This window comes from Hipposideros armiger, unplaced genomic scaffold (assembly GCF_001890085.2).
Source record: "Hipposideros armiger isolate ML-2016 unplaced genomic scaffold, ASM189008v1 scaffold_918, whole genome shotgun sequence".
NCBI lineage: Eukaryota > Metazoa > Chordata > Mammalia > Chiroptera > Hipposideridae > Hipposideros > Hipposideros armiger.
In genome coordinates this window covers 302410-314767 of record NW_017732268.1, presented here as the reverse complement: position 1 = coordinate 314767, position 12358 = coordinate 302410, and the positions used below count along the sequence as shown (strand labels likewise).

Genomic DNA, 12358 nt, shown 5'->3' with positions numbered 1-12358 from the left:
AGTGCTACATTTTCATTTTAATATTTTTAATTTAAATTTTAATGTAAATAGCTGCATATGTCTAGTTGCTATCATATTGGACAGTGCAGGTCTAGACCATAATCTTTTATTGTTGTTTTCTGAATATTTAAAACTTGAAATCATTTTTTAAATTTCTGTTTATTGTTCCCTTTGCTGCATCAAGTGAATTATACTTCTCCCAGTTCTTTCCAAACCATGAAGGTATTTGTGTGATACGATTAATGGTATTAGGTATGCTGTAATTCTTTGTCGTGTAAGATTCTGCTTGGTGTGTGTTGATGATCGTTGCTTTTAGGTCTATTTCTATGTAAATAACTACTTTCCCACAGGACTTGGAAACTATATGCCATTTTAATTTGCTTCCGTGTCAGTGAGTGTTTTACTCTGTAATATTCATTGGTTTTATGATAAAAATTATTGTATTTTATTATTGTTTACATCCTCATTGATTATATATCAGTAAGTATTTTCCCCAGGGGTGATAAAACTTATGAAAAAAATACTGTGGCTGGAAACATTGTGAACAATTTATGATAATAATTCTACCATAAGTCAAAAATAGTTAAAACAAAGTTGGCAGTTTTTATTTGGGCAATAAAAAAATATATGTATTTTATAATTAAATGTACATATATTTTTAAATACATGTTTCTCATTATTTAGACAGGTTTTTAATTTTTTAATATTTTAATGGTTTCTCAACTGGAGTTTTAACCCTGTTGCAAAGTACTTTCATCCCTCTGTGTAAATATCTTACAAAAAGATAATTTGTTTATGATTGCAAAATCTAATCTATTGAAGCAGAAAACCTAAACTTTCTATAGATGCCAGGACAAAAGGAATTTTGGAATTGCTTTCTTCTTTTATTTCTTTATGTCCTCGATATTGTATGTCAGTTTTTAAGATTTAATGTTTTCAGCAGAGAATCTGACTTAGAGAACTTTAGTTCCTCTTCATTTTAACTGAAACACACTGGTACCTCAACTTTTTCATATGTGCCAGATTTTTTAGGGAATTTTAATTGTTACACAAAAGTTTGTTCCTCCTAGGCTACCATCTCTCCTTGCCAGTGAACCTTGGAATAATTACAAGGATCCTTCTGGGTAAAAAGATTCCCTTTAAGTCACCTTTTAAAAATAAAACAATAACTGGGTTTTGTATTCATCACAGTTAGTGAAACTTGTGTGATTCGTTATTGTAAAATACTTTTATTTTTATTGAGCTAAATTATGTTTCCAAGACATTGTTACATTAACTTTTTACAGAGTCGGTATTCTAGTAAAAAATATATTAATAGTAAGTTTCAGTCACTTTCTCACATCACCTTTGCTGGTGTAGGGCATAGGGCATATGGCTAAGTCTTCAACAATCAAATGGGTTCTCTCCCTCATCCTTTCTCCCTCCCTCACTGCACTTTTATGATCCCGTCCTCTGCCAGAAAGAGCCCAAAGGCTCCACTGCTTCCACTAATCATGGGGCTCGCTCACTCTGTCTCTCAAATGCTAAGTGACCCCATGTGTGCCTCATTGGACCCAGGCCTGTGGTTGGCACCAAGCAGGGCACAGAGATGGACAAAGCACAGCAAGAAGAAGTTTCTCTCCAAGACCTTCAGGCCATTGCAGGGGGGAGAGTAGGAGACAGGTTGGAGGGCAGGAGGGGCTGTGGCATGCCAAATGGTGGCCACACGGGGGGTCCTGGTCACTCCTGAATCTAAAGCCATCAGAAAGGCGGGCAAGTTTGGCTCAAATCTGTGAATCCACATATGGGCAGTGGGCAAAGGCCCAAGGTGTTCTAGAGGGCTGAGGGGCTGGGGCTGGGGACCATGGCAGTGAGTGTTGTAATTGAGAACACTTACGAATAAGAGCGGGCACCAAAATCATAACTAAGAACCCCTGCAAATAAGCGTGGGCTCAAAGATCATAAATATTCAGTGTGTGGTTAAATTTTGGATTGTGAGACAGGTTTTGGTTTCTTTTTATGTAATTTTGTAATAGGGAAAGTGCGGACATAAGTAAAAGATACTTCCTTATAGCTACTTCTAATTGTATAACAATATTTAAATAACACTGGTTTTTGTAAAAAAACCAATTGTATTCACCTAAGACAAAGGATAATATATGAAAAAAAGACTAATATGCTGATATCAACTCATCAGGAGTTAGCCATGTTTAAATGAATGCCTCTTATATGTATATTTGAAGACTTACATGACTGCCTCAACAACCTATTTGAGCTTAGGCATGGCTTAGCCACAAAAATGTTGGGAACTAATGGTCTAGACACTGGAATTTTGCACCAAGCACTGGGATAGCCTCACACTGTCATTTATTAAAAATGGTTAAGAAAAATGTATGGTGATTACTCTGTGCTTTATTTTAGTTTCTGTTCTCCCTTATCTTTTTTAGTATGCCTTCAAGACAGTGTGTTGGCTTTCTGGAAACATGGAATGCAGGGTAAAAGCTTCAAATCAGATGAGGTAAGGCTTTTCAGATTACCTCCAGATATCCCCACAAAAGATTTTAAATGGTGAAACATTCATCTTAGACATTTTCTCTCTGGACCCACATAGCCATGTTTAGTGCTTTTAGTGCTATGAACTGGTAGAGCAAAATTGCCAGTATTATTCCTTCAGATGTTCAGTTTTGTATTTATTGTATAATTCTCAGTGGCCACAAGGAATTGTCAAACATAAGTTTATATAATTTGAGTCCTTTAATTTGTAATTTGTAAATATAGCTGCTAAACTTTTCTAAATTTATAAGCCTTTTCCATGATCTAGAAATGTATAGCTTTTTAAAAATATTGCATTTAAAATTCTATATTGATAAGTATTGGATCATAGAACTGAGGAAAATCTAAGAAAATTAACTCATTTAGTAAATGTTTATTGAGTACCAGCTATATGCAAGACATTATAGCACTGTAAGGCATAGTGAATTATAAATTATTGCAAACCTTATAATGTCTGGGTTCCTGGCACTTTACAAATAGGCACTATTCATATCCCCAATTTTTACAAGCACAGAGTAGTTAAGTAACTTGGCCTGAGTTACATAGCTAGGTAAGAGGCAGAGCCTGGGTTTGAAGAGTCTCCAAAAATCACTTTTAGCTGAGATAATCAGGATACATTTCATGCAGGAGATGGGACCTGGACTCCCACCTTGAGAGATGAATCCTAATAGTTAAAGACAGTACTAACAGAGACATTGCCCATTTGTGTGAGTACCTGTATGATTCTTGTGTACCGTGGCCTCACAAATTTGTGGACTTAATTTTAAAGCTTAAAGTCTTCTATTTGAATTACCTTTAGTTTTATCCACACTCTTATTCATATGTTACTGAGTATTTCTACCTCTTATATGAATGAGGAATTAGAATGCTTCCAAGAGAAAGTGACATAAATCCTGTCTTTGAATATATCAGTTTAGCTACTGACCTGTGTCACCATGTCCTTGCATTTAATGAAGCCTATAGCCCTACTTATTGCCAAAAGGTTAATTGTCCTTAGATGCTACTTTCATTATGTCACTCCTTTGGTTAGAAATCTATAGAGATACCTGCTGTTCACCATATCAAGTACAAATTTTATTTCTTATTTTTAACTCATCTTGCTTACCTCTTTCTTTCTGCTTATGTTCTCACCCTTCAATCTGGGCCTAGCTGTAATATTCCTAAAGTAATGTTCAGCCACTCCAGTCCACAATGATTGGAACATTTCTGAACATAATACTGTGCTCTGAAAATTAGCTCCATCTAGTATAGCACATAATTTATTTTCTGATTCAAGTTCATTGGTTCTATCTTCCCAGCTAGACTGCAAGTTCATGTTTAACAGACAATTTTTGTACTTATTTTATATCCACAGCTGACCTTAAGACCAGGACTCAAGTGTGGGTAGCTTATTTGGGAGTAGATCCCAGAAAACCAGTTGATGGAGAGGGGCAAAAAACAATAAAGACCACACTAATAAACTTAGTTCCAACTATGGGCAACCAGGGCTTAATCCCCGACCACTCAGTGTAGAACACGCCTCAGAATTGACTCTTTTGAAGGTGGGGAATCCGATGCATTTATAAACCAACTGCTCTCCCTGTTGGTTAACGATTGCCCCTGGGGAGGTGGGGCGGGGCATAAACTCCCGATGCTTTGGTATAGTACCTGCCCATGTGCCTTCCACAGCTTTGGAGAAGACAGAGCCGAGGAACACCACAGCTAACACTGGTGTAAGACACTGGCGTTTGGGAATGGCTGCTGCAGCGCTGCTGAAATGTGAAATGAAGGAACAGTCGGGCTCTGCGGTCCAACAAACCTGTGTCCAGATCTACCAGTTATATGATCCTTAAGCAAGTTACTTAGCCTCTCTGAGCCTTAGATTTTTCCTCCAGAAATGTGGGAATTATAGTGTACGTCACAAAGAGTTCTTCTAAGGAAACAAGTGGTAGAGTGAGGAATGGAAGGAATAAGTGCCTGACCCATAACAGATGTTCCATAAGTGTTTTATTTTTACTAATAGGCAGTCAAAAAATACTTCCTGAAACTTATTTCATTTGAGGAATTGACTATCAAAAATTATCATTCCGTTTAATAATTGCTCTGTCTAAATGATTTTTAAATTATTATTTAAATAACATGGGGCCTAAGGTATTACTGATAAGTATTTTCTTTTATAGGTTACCCAGGAGATTTCAGATGAAACAAGAGTTTTCCGCTTACTAGGATCAGACAGGTAAATAGTGTGATTGTTACAATTGCGAAAGGAGTGCCATGGGTTTTTTCTTAATTATACTATCAGCCTGTGACTGTGTTTCAAACAAAATTCTTAGAGCAGAGGTTCTCAACCTGTGGGTCGCGACCCCTGTGGGGGTCGAACGACCCTTTCACAGGGGTCGCCTAAGACCATCGGAAAACAAAAAGATATTTACATTATGATTCATAACAGTAGCAAAATTACAGTTATAGAGTAGCAACGAAAATAATTTTATGGTTGGGGGCTCACCACAACATGAGGAACTATATTAAGGGGTCGCAGCATTAGGAAGGTTGAGAACCGCTGTCTTAGAGGGTTTCTCAGCAACTTTTAAGAAATTTCCCCGTATCTTTATTGAGAAAGAGAATAATATTTCCATTAGTTGATTAAGCAATCTTTTGTCAGTGTGAAGATCGTCATTCTAGAGAGTGATACTCAACAGACAAAATGTGTTAATATAGGTGTTTATGCCTCTGGGACCATGACATATTTTAGGCTCCTTTGTTTTCAGCATTTCTTCGTGCTGTTACTGTCTATCAACTATTACTATATACAACCAACAGAATAGGCACTTTCTGACATTTGCTTTTATATCAGAAAATATTCATCCCAGTTTCTGAGGTCAGTCCAAATTAGAAGGAATTATGTGGGTCTCTGTTATCAAAATGAAAAACAAGTTCCAAAACTGTGCCATCTCATAAAAAAATATAGTAGCTTTTATTCCCCAAAGTCTTTATTGTCTACCTCTACAACTAATACCCATTCCTTCCTATTTTTCCACCAAAAGTTGTTACTGCAGGAAAATGGCTGTAGTAGTATGCATTAGTCCTAAGGCAAGGATTGAGAACCTCTGGTCTTCAAGTTCAGTTTAGTCACAAAATAATTGCTTAGTAACTATTAGACACTTAAGGAAAAGAGGGTGGTGGAATTATACTCCATAAAAATTTTAAGGAGACTTTTGTAAGGAGAAAAGAAATTTTTTTGAAAAATGGCAACTACCTTATTGAGTAGGAATGGTAAGCTTATAGAGCATGGCAACTTACCAACTAGTCCTGCAAAAAAGAAAGAAAGAATTTGAGGACCTCCTGGTTAAAGACTCTAGAATGGAAGGCTCTTTACTTCTCCAGGAACAGCTGACAAAAAAATTGTGGATCATCCAATGGTCCTGGCACAAATAGCACTTTTAACAAGACCTAGTGTGAGAGAATTCTGCTTAATAAAGGGTAGGTATCAGAAGCCATTTCTTAGTTATTTATTTCCTTCAACCCCATCCCCCCAGAATTTTTTCCTTCAACTATTCCCTTTTTCTTTCTCCATTCTCTGTCACTATTTGCCCTAAAAAATTGCTTTTTTCAGATCAGCGTTTTGCCTTGTTAAGGCTGTCTTACTTGGTCATCTCCATGATTTTAAGATATCTTAACCAGTTTTGTTTTCTCTTTTAAGTGGTTTTTAAAATTGTATTGTTTAAATATAGATAGTTGTGTCTAGAAAAAAACCCTAAGTATGTCAAAATAATAATGGTTAACTCTGGGCATTTGGATTATAGGTAATTTTATTTTCTCCTTCTACTTTTTTGTAATACATAATATAAAGTATATATTTATTGTTTTCATCACAAAAGTAATAATATGCTAGTTGTAGAAAACTTATACACTAGTATACCTTTCATTGGAATGTATGAGTAAGCCAGTTTGTTTTTAATTGGAATAAAATAATGAGACTGTTTTCAAGTATTCATAAATTCATCAATTCTTACTTAGTTTTGTTTTTAAGCTACAAAATATAAAGCTGAATTTTTTACTGTGCATCTGTGATTTTTTTTGTAATCTTATGAGATTGTGAACAATGATATTCTTTCCTGGTTTGATGTTAGTATTTGAAACAGCCTCTCTGTTTTTACTCTTACACAAACCTTTTGTTTCGGTTTAATTGCAGGGTTGTCGTTTTGGAAAGTAGGCCAACAGAAAATCCTACCGCACACAGCAATCTTTACATCTTGGCTGGACATGAAAATAGTTACTAAGCAACAGAAACTGATCTCACATGACAGGAAAATGAATATGCTCCACTGAAAGCAAAAATATCTTAAGGAAATTCAGTACAAACTACACTATTATTTGCTTTAACTGCTATGGGTTGTATCTCTTATATGATCTGTACTTTAAAGTAGAATTCAATATTTTCTGTAGCTGGAAACAGCTATTTTATCTCTTGCCACTGTGTGGTGGTTATGTCAAGTTTGCTTAATAAAAGCTATGAGATAAATAGTCCTATAGTTCCAGGAAACAGTCTTTTTTTTAAAAAAAAATAGTGTTTGTAACAAGGGTGCAATGATATTTTTAGATAGCACCTTATGTGATTATCTCCCAAGAGGTAAATTTAGTGACAGTTTCTCATTTTATACCATGTTTTATTCCTTTTTAATGAACATAATTTGATAAAGAAATTACCAAATAAGGCTTTCACTTTTACATTGGCCATTCTGTATGTTTTTGTAAAATAGAATATTTAATCTTTATTTATTAATCTCTTGCTGGAGTGGTGTAATGTATCTAACTTTTAGCAAAGGAGGGTTACAGAGCAGCTTAAATTTTTTTATAATGTATAAAAATTTTGTTTACCTTTTAAGAGTAATACTTTGAGGGTTTAAAGGCAGTGAGTGTGTTTGGAGGTTCAATACATACATGCAATTTCGTTTAACACAAGTATTTTATAATACAATATTATTCAGGATTGCCTTAAAGGGAGTTTTGTGTTTTCAACTACAAATAATTGTAGGAGGTCATGAAGATATTGATGATGGTTGGAATATTGTTAGAAGAGGTGTGTATGTCTAGATGTGACTACCATGTGTATGTGTTCTTGACAAGCAGTATAATATACCTGTGATTTTTTTTTTTTTACACTAGGGATAATGCATAAGAAATTAATCTTCATTATATATTATCATCCCCGATGTGTGGGGGGGAGTATTTAACTGCCCATTATATGTATTTTATTTACATTATACCAGAGGGGAAGCTGTAAAGCAACTACTTGTGTAATCTTGGGTTTTTCACATATGTAGGTATTCATTTTGAATAGGTGTAAGAAAAAAACATTTTAACGGAATTGAATTTCTGATGGGATAGTATAAGTATTATGTAAATCAGTATTTTAAAAATAAGAAAGAATAAGGCCATTTTGTGTTTGCTTCTTTTTTGCTATTGTTAGTATGCAGAATTAGTGTCACTTGGTACCTGTTGTCTTGATGCATCTACTGAGAACAGTTAGCTCTGAGATGATGAACAGGTGGTTAACAATAGCAAACTAAATTTATTTTGAACATTTACTTAGGAGGAAAATGGTATAACTATCTCATTTGGTCTTTAGCAATTCTGTAAAATGGGTATTATCATATTTCTATTTTTCAGATGAGAAAATAAAGGGTTAGCAAAATTAAGAGACCCAATTCACATAGCAAGTTAGTGGTTGAACCAGACCATGAGTCTTGTGACTCTGTTCTTTTCACTATGCAATATGCAAACAATAAAACGTTATGCAAATAAAGTATTGTCCTTTAAAAATGTACATAGGATTTCAGTAAGTGTGTGGCTGTTTATTTGGGGCATGTTAAATGGGGCCTCTGGACTGGAGAATGCTAGATATAATAGGTGGCAGTGGACCATACTCAAAAACAGGAAATATTTACATACTGGATACAAAGACCAGTGTCTTCCTCCTCTCATGAATCCTGGCAGCCAGATATTCCCATCCTAACAGTGTTGGAAGTCTCCTCTGTGCAGTCTGGTGAGTGCAAGTGCAAAGACCTAAAGAGAGCCTGACATCACAGGTGTCCTAGCTAAACCACTCAGCTAGATAACTCGACAGTGAAAGTCTGAGTTAACAAGCTCACCACCCGCTGCATCCCAAGCTCGCAGTTAGTCTTTTAGTCCTATGCTGTTATACATGATAAAACAACCGAGAGTTATAAAACATTTGAGGAAAGCTCTAATATGAAAGAGAAAAAACAATTGGGAAAGAAAGGCACTTAGAGGAAACAGACTATGCAGTATGACGAAAATGTCGAGAAAAAAATACCTTCAGAAAAACGTTGCACCATGAATCAAGAGTAGGATACTAAAACAGGCGCTTTCATAAAAACAAAAAGAGCTCTTGGAAAATATGATAGCATACCTGAATAATTCAACAGAAGGTTTAGAATATAAAATTGAAGAAATTCATCAGAAAATCAAACAAAACGAAATGGAAATATTGGAGAAAAAAAAGTTAAGAAAAGTGTAACAGCCCAGGAAGCCCAATATCCAATCTCCCAGAGATCCGAAAAGAACAGAAGAAATCAGCAGAGTATTTGAAGAAATTTTTTCAGTACCAAAGAACTTAAGATTCTAGATCAAAACAAAACAATGGATGAAAAAAAGCACCTATACCAAAACACATCATTATGAAATGTCAGAGACACTAAGATCAAAGAGAAGATCTGCTATGTTTCTGTGTTTCCGGAGAAAAGGGGCAGGTCAGATACCAAGGAGTAAGAATCAGAATAGCTTCAAATTTCAACAGAAGCAGTACCTTCAAAATTAAAGAAATTTCCAACCTAAAATTCTGGATCCAAGGAAACTATTAATTAAACCTAAGGGTAAAATGAAAGCACTTTTAGTTGTACAAGGTCTTGAAACTTTAGCCTCCCATAGAACCTTTCTCAAGAACCTACTAGAGGATGTGCTTCATAAAAATAAGGGCATAAACCAAGCAAAATGAAGACAAGAGAACAGAAAATGGGATTCAATACAGGTGATAGGTGAAATCCCCAGATGATGGCAATGGGACACCCAACGATAACACTACAGCAGGCATAGAAAATACACTGAAGCATATCAGAAGCTTCTGGAGATACTTTCAGACAACTGATCATAAACAACTGATGCATCTCAGCATCTTCAGAGTTAGACAACTAGCAGAGTGGGAGGTTCCTCCTAAAACAGCCTGAGAACAGAACATGGGTAAGATCATTTTAGAGACCCCAGAAAATAGGAGTCAGGGACTTGTGATACTAAGGAGGAGAAGGGGGAAAGGGTGCCTTATTGAGGTCATTGCTGTGAGGGCAATGGCACCTTGATTCCACCAGGTGTTCCAAGAAACTGTGATAGCTCCCACAATTGTCTCTTGAAAGGCAAGTGGTTGAAGCATTTATCTACAGACTTGCACTCCTCGTTGGTTGAGTTGCTGCCAGGGTATTATCTCCTGAAGTACAAAGTTGCAGCTTGCACTTGGGCCAAGTAGGCTCCTTAAGTATCAGAGAAGGCCCTGAGGCAGAAAGCTGAAAGAGTATGAGATAATTCTCAGCTTATATTGAACTATTCACTGTCTGGCTGAAACCAGAAGTAGGTGGAGGGGATGTTCTTCAGTCAGTGATTATATTGTTTCTATGCAAAAATGTATCTAAGATTAAAATTAAAAAACTGACTGTTATTAACTCCAGTAAAGCAAAATGTTGTATTAGTAAACTATAGCCAGTGGTTGAATGGTGTAATGTTAACAGTAAATAATCTAGTAAAAATTGCAGAAGAGTTATATTGGGAGAGGACATGGTATTTGGGAGATGAGGTAGAAAAGTTATCTGAATGCTCATCTTTCACAATGGAAAATCAGTGAATACTACCTAAAAATTAAAAATCAAGAAGTTGCTTATTTATTGACAAAAGAATCTGATACAAGAAGGAAAAGTGCTTTTGGAGGAGAGAAGTGGAGGGTCATGCTTGTTTTGGTGACAAACCTTATAGGACTATTTGGTAATTTATGTACATTTCCACATTTGATTTCTTTAAAAGAAAATTTTAAGTGAAAGCATGTTTGTTACATGACAAATAGCTTGCACAAACATACATAACAAGTCCAGCTTATACTGTACTTTACACATAGTAGGCAATAAATATTGATTATAGCTAACATAATATAGAAGGAGACAAAGCATTTGGCAGGGTGGGGGTGGACTTTTTAAGTAAATCCAGAAGTTCTCATAAGAAAGCATTTTCATCAAACCACGTGTTTTGTAATTTAATTTTTTATATATTTATATTTTTATATATATTCAGGTGTACAAAACAATGATTAGACATTTACACCTCTCACAAAGTGATACCCCCCCCCATCTACTGGCCCTCTGACATCATACATAACTTAAAATACCATTGACTATATTCCCTATGCTGTACTTTACATCCAGTGGGGAAAATTTTATATATATATATATATATATATGGTATATATTTTATATATGTATATCTATTTATAGTTGACATTCAGTATTCTACATCAGCTTCAGGTGTACTGCACAGTGGTCAGGCATCTATACAATCTATGAAGTGATCCCCCTGATAAGTCCTGTACCCATCTGACACCCTACATGATCTTTACAACATTATTGATTATAATCCCCTTACTGTATTTCACATCCCCGTGACTATTTTGTAACTACAGTTTGTCCTTTTTAATCCCTTCACCTCTCCCTCATCCCCCTAGCCCGCTCCCATCTGTCAACCATCAGTTTTTTCTCTGTATCTATGAATATTTGTTTTGTTTGCTTATTCTGTCCTTTAGATTCCACATATAAGTGAGATCATATGGTATTTGTCTTTCTCAGTCTGACTTATTTCGCTTAGTGTAATGTTCTCTAGGTCCATCCATGTTGCAAGTGGTAAGGTTTCATTCTTTTTATGGCTGAGTAATACTCCATTGCACAAATGTACCACAATTTCTTTATCTAGTCGTCTGTTGATGGGCATTTTGGTTTTCGTATCTTGGCTATTGTGAATAGTGCTGCAAAACACATGTGTTTTTTTGGTTAAGCCACCTATCCGGCCTTCTCTCTACTACCTCACCTCACCCTGAAACACTGTCACATAGAGGCCATGATCACTCCACCTTCGTTGCTTGACTTATAATGGCTCTCAGCCTGAAATTCTAATTTTTCATCAAAAATTTAAATCCTTTAAGCACAGTTAAAGCCATAACTTACATGACAGCTCTAACTGCTTAATCTAGACTATTTTCTGTTTTTCTGCATTTCTACAGCACATATAGATTATACATTTCAATGTAACACTCACCAGCCAAACCACTTCCCACTTCCCACTTCCGTTAAACAACTCACTGACGTGTCCAGGCCTCCTGGGTGTTAGGAGAGTTAAGTGAGATGTGGTTTAAAGTTTCTTGCTCGTGATAAGAAAAAAAAATTGGCTCCTTTATTTTTCACCAAGTAGTTCAAAAGGGCATTTTCGTTCTTCAGTTCCTTTCAATATGTTACACGTTGGTAGGCTTATCATGGGGCTTTTTGAATTCTGCTTTTTTCAAGTGCTTTGTATGCCTTTTCATTGGAGAAATAACTGATACCTTGTGTCAAAGGTCCAAGAAACTCCATACTGACCCTAGTGGAAGAGATCATTTTAGGTTTTACTGAGAATTTTAAACAGTTCCTAATGGATCTTACTCAGGAGAAGAGTACGAAACATTTGTTTAAAATCTAGTATATTGACATCAGGAATGAGTAAAATATTCTCAATCTAACCACTTGTTATTCATTGTACTGGA

At 35.6% G+C, this 12358-nt stretch overlaps 1 protein-coding gene across 6 annotated transcripts in view; it reads left to right on the top strand.

The window, feature by feature from the left end:
* The window catches only part of MAP4K5 (mitogen-activated protein kinase kinase kinase kinase 5), a 93801-nt gene extending 85458 nt beyond the window's left edge, over positions 1–8343 (top strand). For all 6 annotated transcript variants that reach the window (XM_019630499.1, XM_019630497.1, XM_019630496.1 and 3 more), the window contains 3 exons: positions 2427–2497; positions 4692–4747; positions 6704–8343. In XM_019630499.1, coding sequence (XP_019486044.1) covers positions 2427–2497; positions 4692–4747; positions 6704–6791 — 215 coding nt within the window. In that variant the 3' untranslated portion in view covers positions 6792–8343. The remainder of the gene's footprint in view (positions 1–2426; positions 2498–4691; positions 4748–6703) is intronic.
* Positions 8344–12358: the final 4015 nt, after the last annotated feature.